The sequence below is a fragment of the Humulus lupulus genome, chromosome 8 (genome assembly GCF_963169125.1).
Source record: "Humulus lupulus chromosome 8, drHumLupu1.1, whole genome shotgun sequence".
NCBI lineage: Eukaryota > Viridiplantae > Streptophyta > Magnoliopsida > Rosales > Cannabaceae > Humulus > Humulus lupulus.
This window is the reverse complement of record NC_084800.1, coordinates 132,682,063-132,708,503: the sequence shown is the minus strand read 5'-3', so window position 1 is coordinate 132,708,503 and position 26,441 is coordinate 132,682,063. Positions and strand designations below refer to the sequence as shown.

Sequence of the window (26,441 nt, the reverse complement as noted above, 5' to 3'; positions counted from 1 at the left end):
ACACACACAAGAGAGCAAAAACAAAAATTTCCCTCATCTATTTTTCTTCTTTAGCCAAAACCCCACAAGCCTTCTCCTTGGCCGAAACTTCAAGGATTCTCAAGGAAAAGCTTCTCATTTCTTCAAGCATTCTCCAAGGTCTCTTCAAGATTGGGTAAGTCTTCTCCTTCATCTTCACTTGTGTTGTTTTTTTTTTCAAAATTCCATGAAAAATACATGTGTTGGCCGAAACCCCCTTGGAAAATTTCCCCTTGAATCTATGTGTGAATCTTAGAGATGCAATGTATTTGGTGGCTGTTTTGATGTTTTTTAGGTTATGGGTAACTCAATTTTACCTTCAATTTCATAGAAATTTAAAGGAAAATGAATCATTTTAACCTAAATCATGAATATGGGTTTATGGGTAATGAATGGTATATATGGTCTCAAGAACATTAGGAACTTTACAAATTCCCCATTTTGATCTTGTGATTTTGTATTTTGGGTGGAGAAATGTGTTTGTGCTAGATGGAATTTAGGGCTTTTTTTTCTTTTTCAAAATGGGTCTTGGTTGAGGTTCGGATATGGGGTATGGCCGATTGGCCATTGCTCATGCCATTTTGAAAATTCTAGTCAGATCGGACTCTACAACAACCACTCGGACCTAAGTCCCATCAGATCGGATGCTTAGCTTTGCTCCTCGGAGATGCACCAACTGGCTCCTCGGACGCACGGCTCGGACACACGGACACGCACCTTGGCTAGGCACGGTCCACTCGGATGCGTGCATGCGTCTGGTCGGATGCTTCAGCATCCGCTCGGACGCTCACGTCTCAGCCCCTCCTCGGATGCTTGGAGCTGATGGCCATCCGCTTGGACAAGGCCCTTCGGCACTCCTCGGACGCGCACTGACTCCTCGGGTGTCTCGGCACCAACAGCCCAGATGCCTCGACACAGCCCCTCGGATGCGCGCTAGCTCCTCGAACGCCTTGGGATTCGCTCGGCCACCCCACGGCATCCGTTCGGACACAATGTGGGCCTCACAGACACACCATAGCCACTATGCACCCGACCGGCCATCTCCTTGGCACTCTAAGCACTTATAGCACTTTTAGGCACTAAAATTATTTTTCCTCATGCATGCTAAAATTTTACTACTTAGACAAATTTTTTCTAAGTAGAAAAATAAACACTGCTCTGCTGAATTATATTTGTATGGTTACTCACCTCCCCATTTTTATTTTTTGTAGATGAATCGCTTTGACTATAGGGGAGGAGACAACCACACGAATTCTGATACGTCCGACTCGCAATCGATCAACACCACTCAAAGCAGCGACTCCTCGTCAAAGTCTCCTAACAGTCGCACTCCTGAGGATCGCCTTCGCCGCTTTAAGAAGATCCTTCCCCGTTCAGCTTTATACTTTCTTCACGAAGAGCAGTTCCTCCATCAAGCTGAACAGTCGACAATGAGGGTAAAGAAGTCCAACAGACTCCCGCAAGACCAGTGTAACGCCCCAACCCCAGGGACCGTTACGGTGTGCCTTGTAAATAGTGCTAAACTCACTAATCGAGTCATTTGGCCAAAAACGTGTAACTAAGTATGATTAGCGGTTTAGGGATTAAACATTTTGGTTAAGGTGTAACGTTTCACTAGAACGTTTAATATATATACATTGGGATCCCGAAAATATAAATTTCAGAGTTTATTATAGAAAATATTTACAACAGGCCGTTCTAAGCGGCAAAACAAGGTTCAACCCTAGTTCCACTTTAAACCTCGGCCGTGGCGGACGAGCAGCTGCATATGTGCACGTCATCACCTAAGCTCTCCAACTCAAGGATGGTCTAGCTTCCTCTTGCCTTTACCTGCACCACATAGCACCCGTGAGCCGAAGCCCAGCAAGAAAACATAATACTTTTCATAAACATTATCATATGATTATCATTATAACCATACTGAGCGTAAAACTTTCAAACCAATGAGTGAACATCACATAATTCAAGAGGGAGAGTGGCTGCTAGGTAAGCCACTAGCCTCCAAGTGCTTATTTCATTCATCGACCCTCGAGGTCGGTCTTGCATTAATGCTCTTTGAGCCATTCAATGCTGATGGTCGATTAGATCTAATCTCTGTTGGCTTGCGTGATCCACGCTAAGGTCGTTCTGGCTAATAAGTCAGCGCTTTGTGACCAGTGTCCAGTATCACTGCCGAACCTGACTCATAAGTCACAGCTTCACAGTTGATACCAACACCTTTGCCAGTTCTGACTGATGAGTCAGTGCAACGTGACCAGTGCCCAGTACCACTGCCGAACCTGACTCATAAGTCACAGCTTCACAGCTGATACCAACACCTTTGCCAATTCTGACTGATGAGTCAGTGCAACGTGACCAGTGCCCAGTACCACTGCCGAACCTGACTAATGAGTCACAGCTTCACAGTTGATACTAGCACCTTTGCCAAATCGGACTAATTAGTTAGTACCATGCACAAGTAAGCAATGCTATCAATATGTATCATATGCCAGTTATCCAAGAGTAGGGCATTCAGCATGCTTACTAAACAGTTACTAGCATAATCATGATCATGCACAAACTCAGAGACTCAAGCTCTGGCCAATCTCATATTCATCATTCATGGCATGCCCTAATCACATGTTTCTCGTGCATCACATGCATCACACTTAATCATCCAGCATGCCTCATTAAGAACCATATGCAAATGGGAAAGCTTGCCAAGCATTCATTATGCTATCAATGTTTACATTTAAACATCCAACATGCATCAATCATAGCCATGCATGTACTCAATAGCCAACCAACATGCATCAAAATAGCCATGCATGTCATGCTCAATAGTCAACCAACATGCATCCATAATAGCCATGCATGTCACATATACACAGGGTGCAGTTTTCTTACCTTGGGTTCGAGCGAGAATTAATAAAAGAAACGACCTTTGAGAACGATCAGCTTTTAGTCCTTTAGCGGTCACCTAGTCATAACCAAACATAGGGTAACATCAATAAAAATGATCAACTTAAGTTCCCAAATCAATATCTAGCCTCCGGGACATCAATCCCCACTTAACCGGGTACTAGGCTCAACCCCGAGGCCTATGGCTTGAATCCCCAAGCTAAAAACATGTTTTTGGGTCAAAATGGCCTGAAGGGCCGCGACCCTCCCCTGCTGCGCCGCGGCGCGCCTTCAAATAGAAAGGCTCCCCCCTGCCAGACGCCAAGGGCCGCGGCGCACCACAGCTGCGCCGCGGCGCTCAGCCCAGACTAGGCAAAAACCAGCATGCGAACACAGAATTTGCCCCTGTGTTTTCCCTTAGAACCAGCCCCTCGAATTAGCCCAAAACCTCCTCCAAACACTCATTCAAACCCCTAGACAACACCCATAATCTCCCCTCATCAAAACCCAATCTTATAACCCATCGAAACCCCTTTGAATCCAAACTTCCAACAAGAAAACAAAGCTGAAAAACCAAAGAAGAAAACAGAGCACCACCTGAATTCAAAAGCTAAAACTCACCTCAAACACAGTTTTGAATCCCCTTTAATGGTTGAAACAGGACCCCTAGCTGCCACCTTTGATTTCCTAGCTCAAAACCCTAAGATGGCCTCAAGAACACCCAAAGAGAAGATGGTGAGAGATGGTGTACGGGTTGAAGAGGAGGAGAACTCTGTTTTGCCCTGTTCTTTCCACAGCCCTCCTAAGTCATATATATCCTTAGGGTCAAAAGACCATAATGCCCCTAAGCCAAATAAACCCCTCTAAAAGCTTCCGAGGGTAAAACCGTCATTTCCCGTCTATCTCGTTAATTATAATTAACGCTCTCTAATTCCCGTTATTCTCAATATTCCCAAATACCAATAAATCATATCCCATTACCCTTTAATTCCCGGTAATGCTCTAATCATTAAATTCACCCCGAGCCCCGAACTTAAACCCGTTATGACTAGACCGAACACTTACATCTCATAATCGTCTCATGTCGAAAAGCTCGAACCAATCCACCTTATAATGTGGCTATATTAATTAATCACAATCACGCACCCAAAATATACAATTACGCCCACAATGGCCAAATTACCAAAATACCCTTGCATTTAAAATATGAGCCCACATGCATGCATTCACCATCATATAATAATATAATTCACATAAACATGCATATACTCATTAAATATCATAATAAATCATTTATGGCCCTCCCGGCCTCCTAATCAAGGTCCTAAACCTTATTAGGAAATTTGGGGCATTACAACCAGGATCCTTAAGTAGCCCATAGAGCGGTACAGAAAGTGGTGGAACGCAGTGAGGTCCGCACTGCAGCTTCTTCGAGACCACCCCACCAGACACCAAAACCAAATAAGCCTCGGGGAAAAATTACCCAGAAATTCGCTACCGAGATCCAGCATCAGGCTGTCCAAAAACCAAGGAAGGAAGGAGAAGAAACTCCTTCTTGGTTTACCACCAAGCCTACGAAACTCAACCCTGGGATGTTTGACAAACACATCCAAGCCTTAGGCTTGAGAGGGGTGAATGTGATATGTCCGCGCCCTAATCAGAGGGCTAACAGGCCTGGCGGACCGTACTGTGCCTGGTCTAGGCACCATATATATGCAGGAGCGACTATCCCGCTACACCCCTTCTTCCGGTCAGTAGCAGATTATTTCAACGTCTCTCCCTTCCAGATCGCTCCTAACGGGATTCAGGCGTTGTCTGCCCTGTTCATTCTTTACTTCATGCAAGGCTGGGATGAGCCTACTCCTCACGAGATACACTACTTATTCGACTTCAGAACCAACCCAAGCTATAAGAACACAGGTTTTTTCCACCTCCTTCATAGGCATAAAGGGGTTAAATACCTTTATGGCATTGCTCACAAGTCAAATCCGGGGAAATACTATACAGAGTATTTTCTCACGTCGGACATCAAAGCCAATAACCTGGATTTTACGCATGCGGGTCCATTCCAGCAACCCTTGCCCACAAAAGACATGCTTGACCGAGAAGAGGAGTTGGCCAATATGTGCATCGAGGAGAAGGATGTGAAAATTTTGGTTACTGTAGATAATCTTCAGCTGGTGGGCCTGCTACCAAGTAACCAGAACATCACAGTGGAGAGCACTACTGAGGAAAATAATGCAACTGATCAGTCCTACGCTGGCACTGAGGTAGTGACCGATCAGTTCTCTCCTGGACCATCTCCTCACTCCCGCAGACCAGGCTATCTCATCATTAGGGAGCCCCAGCCAGAGGACCAGCGCAGACCTGCTATTCCCACACAGCCTGGGAAGGGAAAGGCCATCCATCCTGAGAGGGACTTGAGCTCATCATCCGACGACGAGGACGACTTCCTCAACCAAATCCTCAACTCAGGTCTAGTATTCATAGTGATATGTTTGCTAACTTGGTTATATGGGATTTATAGAACTGTCTAGTAGTAGTAATGTACTTATCCACATATTGCTTTATTGTTATTTTTATTTTTTACTAACAAATCTTGTACTTTCTCTTTTGCAGATTCAGAGATGTTTAGGCATTTCAACGCCCCTCCTGCCCCGAAGAGGAAGTCCGAAGAAGGAAGTGGCTCCACCCCTCCGAGCAAAGTCCCGAGGACAGTACCGCCCAGCCAAGGGAGACAACCCGAGGGGTTAGTTGCAATCCCGCAGCTGACCCCTTCCTCACTTCCTCCCTCAACGAGCCTAACCCCCACTCGTCCGACCGGCCTGAGTGAGGCACTTCGTACTTCTGGTACTATTGGGAAGGAAGTGGTTGATTAGACTCTTCATGATGCTTCAACGATTCAAAGCTTTGAATCCTTCCCTCGACTTAGCGTTGGTGTCGTCTTACAAAGAGGGCTTGCTCAGTTGGCGAATGTAAGTATTCTATCACAAGACAGTTTGTTATTTATATTTATACTTGTAGTAACCTCTTGTTTTTCATGCAGACGCTCATCACCATCAGTCATGCTCAGCACCAAGCAATAAACTACAAGGAGTTGATCAAGGTCTTAAATGATCAACTAGTGGAGGCCCAAGCTAAGGTGGATACTCTGACTTCTTCAGAAAGGAATCTTAAATCCAAGTTGGAGCGGTCAGAGAAGACTGTGGCTGAGCGAGATGAGTCTCTTAGGGGGTTGGCTGATGGGAACAACAAACTAACCCAAACCAACAAGTCGTTGACTGATCGGCTAGAGAAACTGACTTGTGAGAACAAGGGATTGACTTGCGAGAATGAGGAGCTACGGCGGGAGAAAGAAGCCGATCTTACTCGCTACGAGGAGATCTGCTTCAACTGCTTTTACCAAGTGTGGAAGCTAAACAAGCTTCTCAACCTCGACTTTCTCACAGAGGAGGTCAAGGCAGAGGAGCTTGCGAAATGTGAGGCAAAGGCTGCCGAGGAAGCAGCTAATCGTGCCGGCACTACATCTGTTTCTCCCACGCTGTCATTCCGACTGGAAGGAGCAGCTGATGCTGAGGAAGGGGTTGATCAACCAGCCAGAGCCGACTAGTGATCTCTCATTTGACCAGAGAAGCCTCCATCCGACCAGACAAGTTGTCATCCTACCAGCTCTCTAGTAGACTTTTGTTTTGTATTTTGCTACTGCACTTTTGCTCGTATGGCCGAGCTGTTGGCATTTATACTTTACTTTTCTTTTGGCTAACTTGAAACATTCTAAGTCTTTTTAGACTTAAAACATTATAAGTTTTTTGTGAATAGCAAAGTCACTCTGATGTATGCCTTATATTTTCGCATGAGTACTTAGTTTTCTAACTTAGAAATTCTAGACATTTCATAAGTCCATACTAAGTATACTTTCTCACACTCTTATTGCTCTAACATTTTATGAGCATAATGTTTATTGTCACACGAATATCTGCTTCTAACTTAAAATTTTAAAAAATTCCAAGTTACTTAAGCTTTGTCAAACAAGTTAGCTTAATGGCCTTTTTGGACTTCAAAAATTTACAAGTCAGCCTAAAAACAGATATCTTAACTCGCACTCTTATTGCCTGTGTTAAATTATATACTGATATACCCTATGTGCCCCCCAAGTGATTGAGGGTTGAGAGATCCTTAGTCACTTGCTACTTGACCGAATCTGTTCGAGCAGTTTATCACTCGTGAAACACATAGAATATATGGAAAATATTCGAGCAGTTGAACACTGCTTGAATGTATCGACCAGTTGAACACTGTCCGATTTTACCGACCAGTTGAACACTGTTCGGATAATTAACACACATGCACATTTGTAGCAAGAATCGACCACGCTGCGCGTGATCTCTTTTATTACTCGTAAATTAAAAAGGACAAAACGTGTCTAATAACGAGTCTTAAACAACAAAATTGTTCAAAAATAGATAACTGGTCAGCAAATAATCAGCTCATAATCCATATTTAAATAACAAGTTAAACAACTTGAAATTAAACTACCACTCTGAAAGCGGTATTTAGAAATAATATATTCATAGACGCTCGCCACTCCAGCGTCTCCTGATCCTAGCACTCATGCCCAGCATGCTTCTCCCTTGCTTTGTTGCTTTCCTCAGCCAAGTGTGGACCTCCACATATAGTGTCTAAGGTAAAGTCCACAGGTCCGGGCTGCAAGGGTGGAGATCTTTGTCGTTTGAAACCAGGATTGTTGCTGCCTCCTTCTCCTTGGGGTGTCTCTGCCCGGTACTTCCTCAACTTGCCCGACCGGAGAAGAAATTCTATTTCATCTTTGAGGTGATTGCATTTGTTTGTGTCATGGCCATAATCTCCATGGAACCGACAAAATTTGTTCATATCCCTCTTAGATGTCTCTTTCCTCATCGGTGGGGTTTCTTATAGGGAACTTCCTGATGACTAGCGAGATAGATTTCTGCCCGGCTTACTGAAAGAGTTGTGTAGTTTGTGAATCGGGGCTCATACTTGGTTGGCTTATCGTTCGAATTCGACTTAGCTTTCTTTTCATCATGGCGGTCAGACCAGTTATTCCCACGTTTCTTTCCGCCATTTTGACCATTTTCTCCGTTCTTGGGGAGATCAGTCGATCCGGCCGGATTGTTTAGACCTTTCTCTCCTTTCTCAATCGCGTCGTCCAATTTCATATATTTATCTGCCCGGTCAAGAAACTGTTGTAACGTTGAAATTGGGTTGCGATGAATACTGTCCCACAAAGGACTCCGATAGATTATGCCGGAAGAAATTGCCACCATTTTCCCCTCATCTCCCACTGCAGTAGCTCGGTTAGCTTCTCTCATGAACCTTTGTATGTAGTTCTTGAGAGACTCATCTTTTCCTTTCTTTATATCCACCAAGTGATTGGCGTAAAATGGAGGAGTCCGAGCAGCACTAAACTGCCTGCAAAACTCCTTTCTAAAACTTTCCCAAGAAGTGATGGAGTTAGGCTTAAACTTCCAATACCACTCTGGGCAATGTCGGACAATGTAGTGGGGAAGACTCTGCACCGATAGTCATCACTCACTCCGAGCAGCTCCATCTGATCTTCGAATTTCCCCACATGCCTTATCGAATCTGCCTTTTCTGTATAAACTGGCAATACCGGTGCTTTGTACTTCGCTGGTGGCTGGGCTGCTCTAATTCGAGCATTGAACGGGCTGCCACTTCTGTGGTCTACTGGATCGATCGCAGAGGGTCGTTTTGACAGACCCTGAACTGTTGTTGTCAGAGCATCAAGCTGGGCTTGGATGCCTGGGGCCACTGCTTGGGACTCATTCTCGGGACCGCCTGGTCGAGCGCTCCTATCCGGCGGACCATCATCAAGTATTTCTACTTGACTGGTAGGTCGGATTGGATCTCGCCCTTCGACCGAGACAGTCCTTCTTCTATCAGCAATGTCGTCTCTTAAATCCTTCTGGGAGGTATGCCTCCCTAACCGATCGAACACCGTACTCCAAGTTTTCTCGGAAGGTTTGCCATGCGGAACATGCTCCTTGCCACTGCGCTGGTTGGGATGCAGTGGTGGCCTTCCTGTCTGAGCTGGGCGATCTTTTCCTTCCCGATGGTTGTTATCATTCTTCTCCTTCGACTGGTCAGTGTGATGACTATCAGCTTCATCACGACCATGCCCATCTTTGAAGTGGGAAGTTTCTTTACCTCGAGGAGCTCTATTGTGCTCCTGCTCAGGTGGAGTTTTCTTGCTACCTGACTTATGACTTCCAGACCGGGAAGTCTCTGATCGGTGGCTCCTTGAGGGGGTTCTGGAGTTCCCCTTTTGAGTTGAGGCAGTGCCCGACCGGACCCCATCTTCCTCCCGACCAGGTGGGTTACTACCACTCCTGTTTGGCCCTTGAGAATGGGGTCTATCAGTGTTCTTACGACCAGCTTCTGTGGTCCTTGCTCCTGGGGTGGCTGCCCCTCGTGCTGCAGCTTGTGCATTGGCCTGGGTCAGCTGTGTAGCTGCCTCCAAAGCGAGTGCAGCCTTGCGATGTCGCCTATCAGCCTCCTCCTGCTGTCGCTTGATCTCCTCGCTCCTGGCCTCCATCTCCTGTCTCTGCTGCTCAAACGCCACTTTCTGCCTAGCCATCTCTTCAGCGAACGCCTCCTGTCTGGCATTGAATTGTGCCATCTCCTCCTGGAAGGCCCCCATGGCTTCCTGGAGTTCTTCAACTTCTGGAGTCACGTCCTCGAGCACGACTCTAGGTTCAGTCTCACAATTTTGTGGGCCAGGACCTTTTGATCTAGCCGGCTCTTTACAGGAGCCTGTCTTCTTGGAGGCCGCATTGGTGTTCTTAGGCGCCATAATACTTCAGGGATCGTCCGTCTTTCTCTTCAGGCTCTCAATGAAAGCACCAAAATGTTGACCGCGTTTTTGGCCAACGACGTGTAGACATCAAAAACGACAAAAACCTTCAAGAGAATTAAACGACACAGACGATTTTTATAGTGGTTCAGCCCCAATGTGTTGGTAATAGCCTAATCCACTTAGAGTTGTGATTATAGATCTACACTCAAGATCAGATGAACCTGAGTCAACTGAGTTTCTTCAGTGCAGATTACAAGAATACAAGAATTCTCTCAAATACAAGTACTCTCTCTCTAGAAAATCAGAATTCAATCAAAAGTCAAAAAATCCTCTTTATGATGCCATAAGCCTTGTATTTATAGGCTCAGGATCGTACAGATGATGTCCCTCACAATCGGGATATTTTGTTATTCTCATTATATTTAATTTACAATAATATTCAAAATATAACAATATACTATATTCATGGGATGAACTGAGAGATTCCCGCGCAAGCCAAGACCGATTCTTGTTGAAGCCGTTTCTGGGATCTCTTGCGTAACCCTGCTCTGTCTAGTCGATCCATATCTCATTCAGGCAAGTCAGGCACACCTTCACTAGGCAGACACGCACCTGACTGGGCAGACATGCACTTGGCTGGATGGACATGGTCATGACCGGTCAGCCAAGGTCATGCTCGGTTGGCCAAAGTCATGCCTGGGCAGACAAACATATGACTGGTCGGACAAGGTCATGCCTGGGCAGACAAACACGTGACTGGTCGGACAAGGTCATGCCTGGTCGGTCATGACACTTCTTTGGCCAGTCAAAATTCTTCACTGGTCTACCGGGTCACTCCTAAGCCAGGTCACCCAACCATTCCTTGCCATTTGTCATTTCTATTGCCACGTCATCGTTTTCAAATTTTGGGGATAACATTCTCCATTTAAAAATTATATTTTGTTCTTAATATTTAAAATTAAATAAATAAAAATAGAAAAAAGAAAAGAAAAAATATATATGTTTTAATAAGAAAAGATATTTAATAAAAAAAATCTATTTTACTAAAAAATTATTAAAGATCTTTTCTTATTAAATATATACTTTTTACTTTTTTTCTTTTTTTTTCTTTCTTCTCCTCCATTTAAAAATTATAATTTTTTCTTAATATTTAAAATTAAATATAAAAAAAAGTAAAAATAGAAAGAAAAAAAGAAAAGAAAAGAAGTAAAAATATATATTTTAATAAAAATATATATTTAATAATATTTAGTAAAATATTTTTTTAAAAATTATTACTAAAAATTATTAAATATCTTTTCTCATTAAAATATATATTTTTACTTCTTTTTCTTTTCTTATTTAATTTTAAATATTAAGAAAAAATTATAATTTTTAAATGGAGGAGAAGAAAGAAAAAAAAAAGACAAAAGTAAAAAAAATAGATTTTTAATTTTTTAATTATTTTTTGAAATTTTTATTTTTAATTATACACGTGTAAATGACGTGGCAATGTCACGTCACGTCGTCACTACCTAAAGTGTCATATCAATACTTGGTTAGCCATATAGTATGAAAACTAACCAAATGGACACAATAAAGTAACGACAATAGTTTGAAAGGAATTTAAAAAGTGAAAAGTTTAGGAAGCATAGTATTAGTTCATGGAGCAAATTTTTTTTTTTTAATATATATATATGGATCACATTATTCAATATCAGTTATGATAAAAAAAATTATAAAAAAAGAATGGATTAAATGATGAAAATGGTAAGTCAAATAAATTAATAAAAAATAATATCAATATCAAATAATATAATTGAGGTGAACATTATTATACTTCAAATTATTGTTTTTTTGAAGGGTTTATACTTTTTCGGACCCAGTATTTTTTCCCATTATCTGTTTGGACTCTGTGTTTTGATAAATTATTTTTTGGATCCTATGTTTTGTAAAATTGTTAAAATAGAACTCTAAACTTAATTTTAATGAAGAAAAAATTAAATATAACAACACAATTTTTAAGCAGAATGATTTTATTTTTGTTTTGAATTGTTAGTTTGGTAAATTATTTGTGATTTTAGTTGAGAAAACATTGACCAAAATTGGGTTTAGGGTTCTATTTTAACCATTTTATAAAACATAGGGTCCAAAAAATAATTTGTCAAAACACAGGATCCAAACAGGTAATGGAAAAAAATACAGGGTCCAAAAATGTATAAATTATTTTTTTAATATTATTTGTATTGTCAAATCAATATGTCACATTAATTAATTCAAATTCTAAATAATTTTATAACATGATCAAATTCAAAATTGATTTGTTGAGATTTGAGAAGGATGTGAGTGGGATGGCAAGGAAAAGAACTACATCCTTGCCCATATAATTGATGAATATATTTTGTCATTATATGATGCCAAAATAATGGCCAAGATTAATACAAAGCTACCAGGTACGTAGTAATTACAAAGGGAAATTTCACTTTTTATCTCTAATAATACTTAATATTACCAAAAAATCCCAACATTAATAATATTTTCAAATTAATGCTAAACTTTCCTCCCATACCCAAAATACCCCTCCCATTATATCAAAAATTCACAAAACCTTCTCTTCCACTCTCCTCCCTCTCTCTCTCTAATTCTCACGAAATCTCCATAAAACCTACAGTTTTGTATAATTTTCTTGTCAAAATCATTGTTAGTTATCTCCATTGTTTCTGTGAATTCGTTAATATCAAAGGCAACATCTATTTTGAGAGTTTTTGGAGGAGAAAAACCATGGGTAATGAGATTTTACATTTTGTGTTGGGTATTATTTGTTTACATTTTTTTTGGCTATTTTGAACAGATCTGAGCCTATATTGGTGTATTTTTCGGGATTTTTTGAGAGATTCCGCGATCTGTGTTTTTCTGGGTTTTCTGCAATTTTTTTGCTCGATAGAAGCTCGATAACGGTTCGATGGTATGTAGAAGAAGGTCTTTGTAAGAGCTCGATGTAGCTCGATGTTAGCTCGATAATAGCTCGATAGGTTCGGTTTAGTGCTCGATGGAAACTCGATAAGGGTTCGAGAAGGGGTCGAATGGATCTATAATATGTGAGCTCGATAGTAGCTCGATATGAGCTCGATAGGGTTCGATTGAGGGTTTGGTTGTGTTTTATAGTCGGTTTTGAGAAATGATAGCTCGATGCTAACTCGATAATAGCTCGATATGGGTTCGATGGAGGGTTTGGTTAGGTTTATGTTCTGTTTTGAGAAATGGTAGCTCGATGATAACTCGATAATAGCTCGATAGGGGTTCGATGGAGGGTTTGGTTAGGTTTGTATTCTGTTTTGAGAAATGGTAGCTCGATTCCAACTCGATAATAGCTCGATAAAGCTCGATAATGTTATTTTTTATTGCATTTCTGGAAAAATGACAGTTTTCCTGACAATGTTAATGTTTTTTTTTCCAACACAGGCTCTATTGTCTACGTTTTTGTATCCTACAATGGTGTTTGGGAATTACAAGGGAATAAGTGGATTTTCAAGGACCCTCAATGCACGGTGATACCGATGGAGGATACTGTAACGTACTTGCAACTTCTTGACATATTGCACAAGGAACTTAAAGTTGATAAACAGATGTATGAGTTGAAATTGGAGGTTCCTTACACTTGCGGCGACCAACCGTTTACACCCGTTCATGTTGAAAGTGATCTTGGTGTCCGTGCATTCATAGGAGTAACATCTAAAGAAAGGTTGGCCTTGTGTGTCACTCCTGTTAAAAAGATTGTCATTGCAGATCCATATTCCACTCCCGGACTTGGGGGAGCAGCCAGTACTTTAGGATTTCCTATTGGTGACCTGAGGGACAACCAGTATGAGTACAACCCCTATGTGAATGACGATCCGGTAGCCGAACACAATGAGGAATTAGGAGACAATTCGGTGGATGATGATCTATTAGCTGAACATTTGCAAGTAGAAGAAGCACAAGAACAACCAATACGTCATATTGCACGGACGAACCCACCAAGTCAAGGACGCCGAACACCTGGCACCAGCTCTAGTCGTCATGGTGGAACATAATATAACTATACAGGGAACATTTCAATATGTTCAACAGAAGATCACAGAAAATGGAGTGCTCCCATGTTTACAAAAGAAGATATCATAGCTTGTAGTCGTTCTGAATCACCCTCATCCGGTATAGCGTTGGGGGAATTACATCTTGGGAAGACATTTGAGAACAAGATGGAATTGAAAACCAAAGCGGCTCTCTTTGCAATGAAGAATAATTTTGAGTTTATGGTTAAGAAGTCTGGTACTGATGTGTTGTATATCACCTGCAAGGATCCTGATTGTGGTTGGAGAATAAGAGGGAAAAAAGTAGCGCGATCAGAGATGTTTGAGATCACTGTTTATAATAGTGTACATACTTGCTCACTAGAATTGCGACAAAAAGACCACCGTCAAGCAGCACCTTCTGTCATTGGGCACCTTATCAAGAACAAATATGCTACTGATGGCACTAGCTATCCACCAAACAGCATAAAGGAGGATATGAAGAATAATTTTGGGATCGATATGAGTTATATTAAGGCTTGGAGATGCAGAGAGAAGGCACTCGGTTATGTTAGGGGGACACCTGAAGAATCGTACTCCAAGTTACCTTCTTACCTGTACATGCTGCAGCAAAAGAATCCAGGTACAATTACTGATTTTGTCACAGATGACGGTCGCTTTCTTTACTGTTTCTTCTCACTCGGAGTTTGTAGAAGGGGATTTACATCATGTCGTCCTGTTATATGTGTGGACGGCACTTTCTTAAAGTCAAGGTACGGTGGCCACATGTTGTGTGCTGTCGCATTGGATGCGAATAACCACATTTATCCAATTGCATTCGCGATTGTTGACAGTGAGAATCATGCTTCTTGGAAGTATTTCATGATGAAATTGAAGGAAGCCATTGGAGTTGTTGATAATCTGTCTTTTGTTTCAGACAGGCATGCTAGCATTATTCATGCTCTTGAGTTGGTCTTCCCTGATGCCTACCACGGCGCATGCTACCATCACATAAGTATGAATGTAATCGCTAAGTTCAAGACCGATCACTGTCACAAGGAGATGTATAATGCGGCATATGCATTTCGGAAGTCAAAATTTCACAGGTTCTTCAATAATATAAAGCAAATGGATCCTGCCATAGCTCAATATCTCGAGGGTATTGGCTTCGATAAGTGGACTCGTGTATACTTTCCTGGGAATCGATACAATGTAATGACAAGCAACTACGCTGAAAGTTTCAACAACAAAACCAGAGACGCAAGAACCTTCCCAGTCACTACTTTTGTGGAATTCATTCGTTTCACAATTCAGTCATGGTTTGCCGCGCGTCGTGAGGAGGTAGAGAAGTGCACATCGAAATTAGCAACAACATATGAGAAAGATGTCTCAGGCATTGCGGATGATGCAAGGTACTTGAAAGTCCATCCTCTTGGACAGTTTGAATTTCATGTGGTAGACCCAGAAGGTGATGGTGAGGTGAATTTGATGACCAAATCATGCTCTTGTGGTCAGTTTCAAATAATGGGTTACCCTTGTGTTCATGGTGTGGCTGCGGCCATGTTGCGCAATGTCAACATTTACTCACTGTGTTCACCATATTACACTACTGAGATGTGGAGGGAGTCTTACAAAGAAACAATTTACCCAACTGGGAATGAGGATGATTGGGAAGTTCCCGAGAACATAGAGAAAATGCAAGTTGGGGTTCCCGTTGAAAAACAACCAGTTGGTCGACCGAAGAAGAATAAGGTGGGAAGAAGGAAGACAAACCGCACTCCATCGAATGGAGAAATCATTCCCAGTCATCGCAAGTGTAGCATGTGTGGTGGTCTTGGCCACTACAGGGCTACATGCAAAGCTAGGCTTTAAACTTTTTTTTCCCATTTGAACTTGTTGTATTAATAAACTCTTTTTATTTGATTTTTCTGAAAAGTTATGTTTATGGCAAAGCTAGGCTTTAAACTCTTTTTTCCCATTTGAACTTGTTGTATTAATAAACTCTTTTTATGAAGGTAACAAATTTTGATAATTCAATAACAGTTCGATATAGCTTGATATTAGCTCGATAACAGCCCATGAAAATTATAAAAAAATGTGAACAACAAACTGTACATGTAAAGACCCTGTATATATACAATCATCAAGGTAACAAATTTTGATACCACAAGTCTGTGGTCCACTTGTTCCTGAACACCTCCATATTTTCATCGCAGATAGCTTCCAATGGAAGACCGACCATTAGATGCTCAATATACTTGATAGCATACACACCACAATCCCCACTGTAAAAAAAATATATATATATATTAAGTGCACATTACTATAAATTTAGTTAGAAACAAAATTAGTATGAAGATGATGTTTGTTACCTTCTCTTTGACTGAGGGAGCTCGTGTTTCTGTTTGCGACGCAATGTGAACTGATGCGGCCTATTTCCTGCTGATGGAATCTTCAACATCAAGCTATCAGTAAACATTTTACTCTGCATTAACAGAGAAGGTAGCATAAAGCACCATGGACTCATAATATCCTCAAGCTTTGCGTCACTAATCACCGAGTTGTCTGAATCGTAAACAGTCAGAGTCCAACTAGAAATGGAAGCCTCAATGGCAAACCAATGTTGTTGTCCATAGTTCTGGCACCAATATACATCCTCAACTCCTCCCCAAGATGCCAGAAACTGCTGCTCGATGCCGGTCAACATGGACATAATGTCAGCATCCCAATAATACTTTGTTTTGTCGGCTGTTTTCTTGAACTGATCATATCGGGCAGGTATCACTTGTGAGAAATAACTGTTCATCATAACTGCATTCTGTCGATATATATTGGGAAAATACTTGCGACGCATACGAAGCATGTGTTCTGCCGCATCAATATGCTGCAAAAGAGAGTACGATAAAAAAATTAGCAAAAACCATCATAAAATGCTGATGTCGAGCTCCATCGAGCTCACATCGAGCTCATATCGAGCTCATATCGAGCTCACATCGAGCCAGTATGAAACAGTAAAAAAACAAACTACTTTAACATCCCTATCGAACTACCATCGAACTACTATCGAGCTCACATCGAGCCAGTCTGAAACAGTAAAAATAACCTACTTTAACATCCCTATCGAACTACCTATCGAGCCATCATGAAATAGTAAAGACAACCTATTTTAACATCCCTATCGAACTCCCTATCGAGCTCACATCGAGCCACTTTGTTAAGGGAATTTTCACTATCGAACTCATATCGAACTCACATCGAGCTTTTAACATCCCTATCGAACTAATATCGAGCTCACATCGAGCCACTCTAAAACAGTAAAAAAAAACAATCTATTTTAACATCCCTATCGAACTACCTATCGAGCTCCATCGAGCTCACAACGAGCCACTCTGAAACAGTAAATAACAACCCCTATTTTAACATCCATGTCGAACTACTATCGAACTCCTATCGAGCTCACATCGAGCCAGTATGAAACAGTAAAAATAACCTACTTTAACATCCCTATCGAACTACCTATCGAGCTCACATCGAGCCATCATGAAATAGTAAAGACAACCTATTTTAACATCCCTATCGAACTCCCTATCGAGCTCCATCGAGCTCACATCGAGCCACTTTTGTTAAGGGAATTTTCACTATCGAACTCATATCGAACTCACATCGAGCTTTTAACATCCCTATCGAACTAATATCGAGCTCACATCGAGCCACTCTAAAACAGTAAAAAAACAATCTATTTTAACATCCCTATCGAACTACCTATCGAGCTCCATCGAGCTCACATCGAGCCACTCTGAAATAGTAAAGAACAACCCCTATTTTAACATCCATGTCGAACTACTATCGAACTCCTATCGAGCTCACATCGAGTCAGTAAAAATAAAACATGTAAAATTGAAAACAGTCCATAATTAGGTATAAATTGCTTACCCCATCATTGAGCCACGACTGGGGTGTCTTCAACGTCAGAAACCATGCTGGACCGTGACTCCCAGTCTTTACATCCCGCGGGGTCTTGTTGGGCATGTCTCCAAGAAGCCACTTGCACATTGTCCTATACTGTTTGGGATCTGGCTTCTTGAGAGGGTCCAGCACATGTGTAGCCTCTTGTGTAGCCTCGTCTGCTGGTGCAGCTGCAGCAGTGCGAGGTCTTTTCCTCGTGGGATCCGTATAGTCCTCAAACCAATCTGGCTTGCGTCTTTGGCGTCTAGCCCTCTGAAACTGAACCCCAGCAACATCCTCAGGGTTGACAATAACGACTCCCGGAGTCTCAGCATCTGGTGTCACAATGATGGTAGGGGGCGTCGTTGGATCATCAACATAGTCTAGCGGAAGATCCAATGACTCTGACTCTGAATCTTCATTGGACCCCCTCGGTTTCTCCTTAACAAATGTCAGGATCTGACTGAGTACGTCCAAGATCACTGACTGGTTCTTCAAGAGGGTCTCCTGTCGACCCTCGACTCTGTCCAACCGCTCAATCAAGTCGGCCAGCTCAGGGGCTGAGGCTGAGGCTGGTGGTGGGGTTGGTGTTGGGGCTGACACTGAGGCTGGGGCTGATGTTGGGGCACAGGTTGATGCTGGGGCTGAGGCTGGGGCTGATGTTGGGGCACAGGTTGAGGCTGGGGCTGAGGCTGGGGGAATAGGAGGGGTGGGACCTGCAACCTCCTCCCCCGGGGCAGCATCAGCAAATATCTTGGCTGCCTCGGCAGCCTGAGAAACTTTCTCTGCCATTTTCTCAAAAGTCGCATCCTCCTCCTCATCAGTCTCCGAGGGATCCTGGCCAAGCCCAGGATAAAGGGGAAGATCTCCCTCAGTCAAAGACAAGTAATAGTTTTTTTCTGCTGGCCGAGGCTTCAACATCGGAAGAACAATTAACTGCAAACAACATAAAACATTTGGTTAACTCAAATAATGATAAAAGATAAGCATATAGATAAAAAAAAAAACAACATAACTTACATTCTTCTTCAATAATATCGGTGCGATGACGGACTTGGTGAAATCCTTGTTCTTCCGATGCGACCAGCTAAGCATCCTCGGGAACATGTTTCCCGAGCTCACAACAAGCTCCACCGCAAGCTGTTGGATAGCCTCATATGCCCAGTACTGTAAGGCGGGGGCATAACCATACATACTGTATTTGGACTCTTGCTGCACCTTGGCATCCTTCTTGGCATCATAGTTGGCCTTTTGCTTCACCATGTCCTTCTTACAAGAATGCAATAGCCTCCTATAAGAGTACTTCCCCCATGGATAGCTGAAGAAGTACTCTACATTCTCAACAATTTTTAGAATATCTCGCCAAATGTGCAGTTTTCCCTCAATGGCATTCAGAACCCCCTCAACAAACAGACATAGACCAAGCTTGTACACATCTTCCACAACCGTACAAGTCTTGAAAGCATGGTCCACCTGTGACAGCTTTACTTTCTCAGCATCGTTGAAATACTCCTTTATCAACCGATCGCTGAGATTACGCCCTTCCAACTCTTCTGGTGACGGGAAGGCACTGAAATCCAACCCCGTCACCAGGGCAAACTCTCCCATGCCGAATCTTCAAGACTTCGACCCCAAGAAAAAATGCACCTCATCTTCGTTGTTGCTGGCGATTTTCCTCAGCAACAGTTGATGCACCAAGACTCCGGAGAAATTAAACTCCGAAGCCAAAAAGAATTGCTTAAAAGGGGATTCCTTAGCCCTTTCAAGCAGCCCGAGCTCCAAAAACCTGGTCTTGATGTGATTTAAAGTACTACTACCCCGATATGTCACTCGACCAGGAAAGTGATCACTGAACGGAACAAGCAACTTAGGCATCTGTAACAACACATGAAATTTTTTTTGTAAGAAAACAGAATAAAAAAAATTTCAAAAAAACACTGAAATAAGTTGTCATCGAGCTATATCGATCTCTATCGAGCTATCATCGAGCTGAAACATACCCTATCGAGCACTATCGAAAAACTATCGAGTTCCATCGAGAAATATCAACAACCTAAATTTATCGAGCCTATCGAGCCAGCATCGAGCCTATCGAGCTAAGAAAAATCTGTCTGTCTAGATAAATAACCATCGAGCTACAGTCTAGTCTCATATCGAACCATTATCGAACCTATCGAGCTATGAAAAATCTGTCTGTCTAGATAAATAACCATCGAGCTACAGTCTAGTCTCATATCGAACCATTATCGAACCTATCGAGCTCTTGTAATATAATACAACATATCCTACCGAGCTCTTATCGAGCTCCTATCGAGCTCATGTCGAGCTCATATCGAGCCATAATCGATCCATCATCGAACTGTTCAAACTACCTTATTGAGCCTACTATCGAACCATAATCGAACCTATCGAGCCACTGGTTCAAACCCATAAAAAATTTCCCACAAAATCGGACAACCCATTCCACAAATCACAGATTCAACAACGATATAAAGCAAATATGGACTTGGGTTCAAGATTTTACCTTAGTTTTTTAAACTTTGAAGGAAATATGCTCCGTGGGTCTCGGGTTTGACAGAAAAATGGGAGTTTGCAGTGGGCTCGAGATCGCCGGAGAAATGGGAGAAGGTGGGGGCTCGACGGAGAAGGTGGGAGCTCGACGGAGATGCGGGCTCGACGGCTCGACGGAGATGGCGGCTCGACGGCTCGACGGAGGTGGGGGTTCGATGGTTTTTGGGGGATTTTTGTGAGACTGAAAGAGAGAGAAACCGAGACTTAGAGAGAGAAGGCTGAGATTGAATGGGAAGGGTATTTTCGGTAGGAGGGAAAAGCTTAGCATTAATTTGAAAATATTATTAATGTTGGGATTTTTTGATAATATTAGGTATTATTAGAGATAAAAAGTGAAATTTCCCATTACAAAGCAGCGTTTGCATCAACTTTGTGAAAGTCGTGAAAAACCATAAGTGTCTTTCCATATCATTTCAGCTTTTTAGGTCCCAGTTTTACTCTAAAAACAGACCAATTAGCATTCAGTGACTTTCTCCAAACTGAAGCTTGGGAGAAAATTTGTGGATGGAGCCTTCTATACAGCAAGATTGTAAAAATAAAAAATTCTTTTTGAAAACGTAAAAATGAAAGAATCTTGCTCGCTATTTTGGAATTTTTTTTTTCCATACTGTAGTATTTGGGGCAAATACACTTATTTTTTGCATTTTAATTAGACATATTTAATCTTATTGAAGAAAAAAAAATCATTGAGGAATTCGAATGACGAATTTTTATTTTTCAATTATACACAATAGATCTCAGCAAATAATTTGAACCAAAAAAAAAATATAAACCCAATTAATAGCTTAGTGAATTTTACCAAGATATTAAAAAAAAGATTCTATAAAGCAGCAAAAAAACTGGGCAACAAGAGTGACAAAATCATGCAACTATTTTTCTTGGATTCAATAATCTTGATTAACAAAAGTACATTCAATGAGATTAGTCGAGAATCATTCAATAAGTTTGTAAAGAAATATATTAAAAATCTATTCTAATTAATTACAATAACATAAAATGTGGCCTACAAAGTGCGAGGATGCCATAAGATTTCTGAATACACTTGAGATTGAAAAATGGGGAATGTTGGCATGCTTTTTCTTTTAATGAAGCTTTATTCAGCACCAAATCATTCACCACTCACTCACTAGCATACTTTGCCTTCCCCGTCAGCATTACCATAAACTGCAAAATCGATTCACCATTGTCACGCACTACCTGATTAGCCACTTAAAATTTCGATTCCATAAGCTTAGATTTGAGTCATGATAGTTCAATAAATGAAATTACATCAAGGTCAACTCCACACACCTGTTTTATGACCGCTTCTCAGATGATCTTATTCCTAATTTCTTCAAGTTTCTTAAGAATCTCTCCAGGAGTTCTGTCCAGCTCATCTGCAATTTTTCTTTGCAAGTCCAGAGGTAATGTCGGAAACTGCTCGCACAAATCACCATCAATAACATCCTGCAAAATTATTATATGTTAGTGTTGCACAAACCTTAATAGTTTTGACAGCTAAAAAAAACTGAGGTCATATATTCCCCCAAATACATTGCAATAGCATATGAGAAAGAGGAAGAAGAAACAATTTCAGCTATATTAAAACAGATCTACAGATCCAACATTTCTTCTACAGCCATAAATCCCTAGTTTTCAAAGAAGCAAAATTTATTTACAGATCCTACATTTCTTCTACAGCCATAAACCGATAGTTGCCAAACTCCATCCAAACAAGCAGGGGTAGGCAAGTATAATATTGAATCAGTGATTGAAAAAAACATGAATAAATAGATAGCCTGCACTTTGAAAGCAAAAAGAGAAGGGAATTGCATATCAGTGAACTTCCAAGGAAAAAATATTTACCTTAACCGGAAAGTAAGCAGATCTGTAGGCCATGTGATCCCTTCCACATAAGGGCGGATGTTCCTGCCTCATATGCATCTCCAAATGAGAAAAGAAGTCAACATCATCACGAGAGGTGAACGTAAGCAGTGCCCCCAAACTCCCCATTACTGTCCCGTAAATGAGGCACTCCCCACCACCTGGAATCAGAGTGGCCTTCTGCAAGCAAGTGACCACATCACCAATGTGAAACTGCACTATCTCCTCTACCTTGTTGGGTGCTCCATTCAACTTCCCCTGCTCCCACTTTATCCTCCCACCAGTTGGATCTTCTTCAATCTCATCTGAAACATCTTGTGATAATCGCACAAAATAGATATTACCAAACTTGTCTGCACCTGCCATAGTATCGAAGTCTATGTGGTGCGACGCAGTCAGCCATCTTGGTACACAATCATCGGCAAATATATACAGTTGATTCTCATCCCGCCTATACTTGCAATAATGGAACGACTGCAAAAGGAAAGACAGATATAGTTGGTTGGTTGGTTAGTGTCAAAGTAAACAGACAGAAAAAAGTAAAGAACTTCAATCTCAGTGCAGAATTCTCAGGAATTATGCACCCAAAAAGGAATAAAAGAACCAACATACCTCCTGAATGTCACCTACATAAAGCCGATCATGATAGGTTTGAATTGATACAATTGTGTTTGGAAACAATTTATTCTCACATTTTCTAAGCAATCTCTTCTTCCCCAAATCATATAGTCTGAGAACTGATCCTATTCCAGCAAGTAATCTTCCCTGGAATTGGCACAAAGCAAGAGGAACACCTTCCACTTGTGTCTTGTGCAGAAGTTCAAGGGATCTTCCATCCTCTAAAAACCTATAGATGTGAATGAACCCAGCAGTTAAACTTCTTTTTGGGAAAAACTGCAGTCCCTTGGCTGTGCCAACAGCTAAAAGAGAGCCATACTCCTTATCATGAAAATTCACAGTACATATGCTGAATGCAGCTTCATTCTCCTGAAGTTCCAAAAGGCATGTTGTGCTTGATGTCTTTGGATCAAGAACTCTGATGCAAGAAACCCATCTATCAGACTCTGCCTTGGGATAACCATAATGTTCATCAGAAAGAGGATCATCCTTGTCCTCATCATCACCGTTTTCCATCTGCTCTACATTACCATTTCCATTTTCCCCAACTCCAGCAGCCTCAAAACACTCCTTTTTTGCAGCTTCACGCTCTTCTGCACTGAAAGCTCCTTGATCGCTCTCAATTATTACCAACAGCTTACGCTTGGGTTGAACCACAAACTTTCTGGGAGTGTACCTTAGTGGAATCACAGTTTCATTGAATGTTTCTCCTAACCTCTCAATAGTAAAAACCCTCAAAGCATCACCCGCCACAGCAACCACACCTTCAGCACATTGATCAGATGAAAATGAAGCTGCATATTCGAGGGTTTCATAGGAAAGGGGTGTTAAGAGAAAATGTCCTTGGTGAATATAACCAAGCCAAGGCCGACTTGACAAACAAAGCATTGCACGTTTGCCTCTAACAATAATGGAAAAGAGTTTTGGAGCTCTTAAACCTAAGAAGCGTGATCGAGAATCAGAAAGTTGCCCAGTCACCATATCTACCACAGTTCTGAACAAAACCCCAGTGTGTAAACCAGCGTTGAGGAAAAGGCTAGCAGGATGATCAGCACCGTCCTCCCCACCAACTGATGCCTGAACTTCAAGAAAAAGAAGAGATTCTGGAGTTGAAGACACGCTTTGCACACTCAGAATCTGCATACAATCATCGGGATCCAGTGACAATATGCGAATTGTATTGTCATATGAGCCAACAGCAAGAAATCGAGATCTCTGTCTCCCTTCAGGTACTTGGGCAATGTCCAAGCAAGCAACATCTCCAGACATTTCATATTTCTCCACCTCCATCAATTGACCAGTCATATCAACCTCAAAATATATAAGCTCTCCACCACTCAAAGCAATAACAACCTGAAGTCGATTAGAGCCAACCTTAACAATCGTTCTTTTTCCAGGAGTCCTCCACTCATTGATACGTCCATCTTCCCTAATATGCCTAATGCCATTTGGGTGAACTTGCATTAGAGAATCATCTCCTATCAAAGAAACAGCAAGTGAAGGGGTAGTATCAAGAAACCCACTATCACTAACTTCTTCAACCGTCTCTCCTATTGAAAGCACAAGAGTAGCATTTGCAAATGACACAACAATGTATGCATCAAACTCATCAGTAATATTCTTTTTCACAGTCCAAACTGCACTTGGCACACCAGGAAGCTCTGACACAGCCATCTCACTAATAGCTAAACCTGGCCTTAGTATCCTAAGAGAGGAACGTGGACCCCGTCCACAAAGTGTGAATATTTGAGATGTTTCTTCCTCAAATAGATTAAGGACTTTCATGTCCATCATTGGCATCAAACTCTCAACCTGGTCAATCCTAACAAGGTTCTTAAGTCGTCTAGGTTGGAAAAACACAGGCTGGAAACCTTCTTCAGTTTCCATCAGTGTAGCAGAGGAAGACTCTACATCAGCATCATCACCTATAGCCTGGAACTGATACAATGAGTGATTCCCAAATTCAGATGCAGCAAATAAAAAACCTGACTTAAGAACACACATCGAAGCCGTAACAGGAATTGTATCAAAATACTTTATTTTTAATTCTGTGACACGGTCATTGTCATGCTCTAAAGTAACCTTAAATATATCACCATACTCGGTCTGCAAAAGAAAAAAGAACATCGATTTTTGCTTGTGCATAGCAGCTGAAACTATCAAAACTCCACGCTCAGCAGGCAAATCAGCACGTCTAGGAATCACAGCCCGAACATCAGACTGTCCCTGATTCTTATAAATGACAAAATTTTCGGCACATACTAAGACACCACTTGGGCCATCACCACCTCCAGGAACCGTGACCAGCATATTTGCCCCATTATCGACCTGCTCCGACCACTTCCTTGACACATGATTAAGCCCAAGATCAAGTTCGTAAAAGGTCAAATGCTTCTGTGCCTCACTAGCTGCCTGCCCAGTAGAATCCTGATCCGCCTCCGAGTAGTCCAACTCAATGGCAGCAAATATTGGGTTATCAAACCCGCAATCAACTCCACAAATGGAATAAACTATAGTATGAGATTTATGAGCTTCCAAAGGTGATGATATCGTCAATCTTGCAGCTGTATCCCTATTCAAAACATAAACCAGCTTCTGCTTCTCGCAAGCTCCAATCATAACAGCCCTACCCTTTGGATCAATGGCCAAATACTGGCCCGGAACTATCCTGCGACAGCCAGATTTCCCAAAAGTCTCTTGGTGAATTTTATCGAATACATTTTTTTCTTTATTGTATTCAAGAATCACAATTCGGCCTGAATCAGACCCTACAACGATATAGTCCTTTTGGGCACCAGTGAGTCTAAACTGAGCTAAAGACCTAATGGCACCGAAAATTTCAACAGAGAGAACAGTCTGGATCTTACCACTGTCGTCGGGTCGAAGAAGATCGAGAACTTTGCCTCTGGCGACGACGATTTCTTGTGCCTTCCCGCCGGAGAAATTTCCATTAATGGCGGAGACGATGCCCGTCGGTCGCTGGAGTGTGAGGCTGTAAAGGTACATAGCTCAGATATATTGAGTTTCAAAGACTGCTGAATAGGGTTTCCGAAAATGGTGAAGACGACGAAGAAGAAGATTTCGAAGTTGAGAACCAACTTGGGGATTTATGGAGTTTTAGAAGATATTAATCACCATTTTCTTCGAAAGATGAAGAGGGTATAGGGTTTTAGTTTTGGGGCAACAGAGACTGAAAGCGGGAGAGCCTCACTCAATTTAAACCCTAGATGGCTAAAACAATTTGGGCTTTGTTATCCTACTCTAGGACGACCGGGCAAATGTTTGACAGTAAAAATGGGAAGAAGTTAGTAGTAAATTATTAATTAGATGAATTTACACCAAAGGAAATTTTTTCTAAACTTTGATAAATATGATATTTTTTTGTTGTGTGTATTTTACATGATATTTTATGTTTTCTTACTTTTTTATTGGAATTATTTTCTCATATTTCATATTTGTGTAATAATTTATTAGATTTACCATATTTAATTATATAAGATTATTTTGGCTAATTTTGAGTTTTTGTGAAGGTATTTCAGTAATTGTAGGTAGTATTTTTAAAGTAATTTTTTGTTCAGATATTGAATTTTTTTTTGTTTTCTTCTATTTTTTTTATCTTCTTCAATTTATATTTTCTCCGCGGTAACCGATTATCACTATTAGAA

The 26,441-nt window shown here is 41.4% G+C and overlaps 1 protein-coding gene across 3 annotated transcripts; it reads right to left on the bottom strand.

Moving 5' to 3' along the window:
- Positions 1-21,148: 21,148 nt before the first annotated feature.
- LOC133798470 (spliceosome-associated protein 130 A) lies at positions 21,149-25,990 on the bottom strand. Of its 3 annotated transcripts, none has more exons than XM_062236752.1 (4): positions 22,771-25,990; positions 22,141-22,632; positions 21,586-21,741; positions 21,149-21,503 (listed from the first exon to the last, which is right to left on the bottom strand). In XM_062236752.1, exons 1-3 carry the CDS (start codon positions 25,780-25,782, stop codon positions 21,604-21,606), a joined length of 3,642 nt encoding a protein of 1,213 aa, XP_062092736.1. In that variant the 5' UTR covers positions 25,783-25,990; the 3' UTR covers positions 21,149-21,503; positions 21,586-21,603. The 3 variants fall into 3 exon arrangements, with proteins under 3 accessions (XP_062092736.1, XP_062092735.1, XP_062092733.1); XM_062236751.1 differs by having other exon boundaries at positions 21,149-21,492; positions 22,771-25,989; XM_062236749.1 differs by having other exon boundaries at positions 21,149-21,459; positions 22,771-25,989.
- Positions 25,991-26,441: the final 451 nt, after the last annotated feature.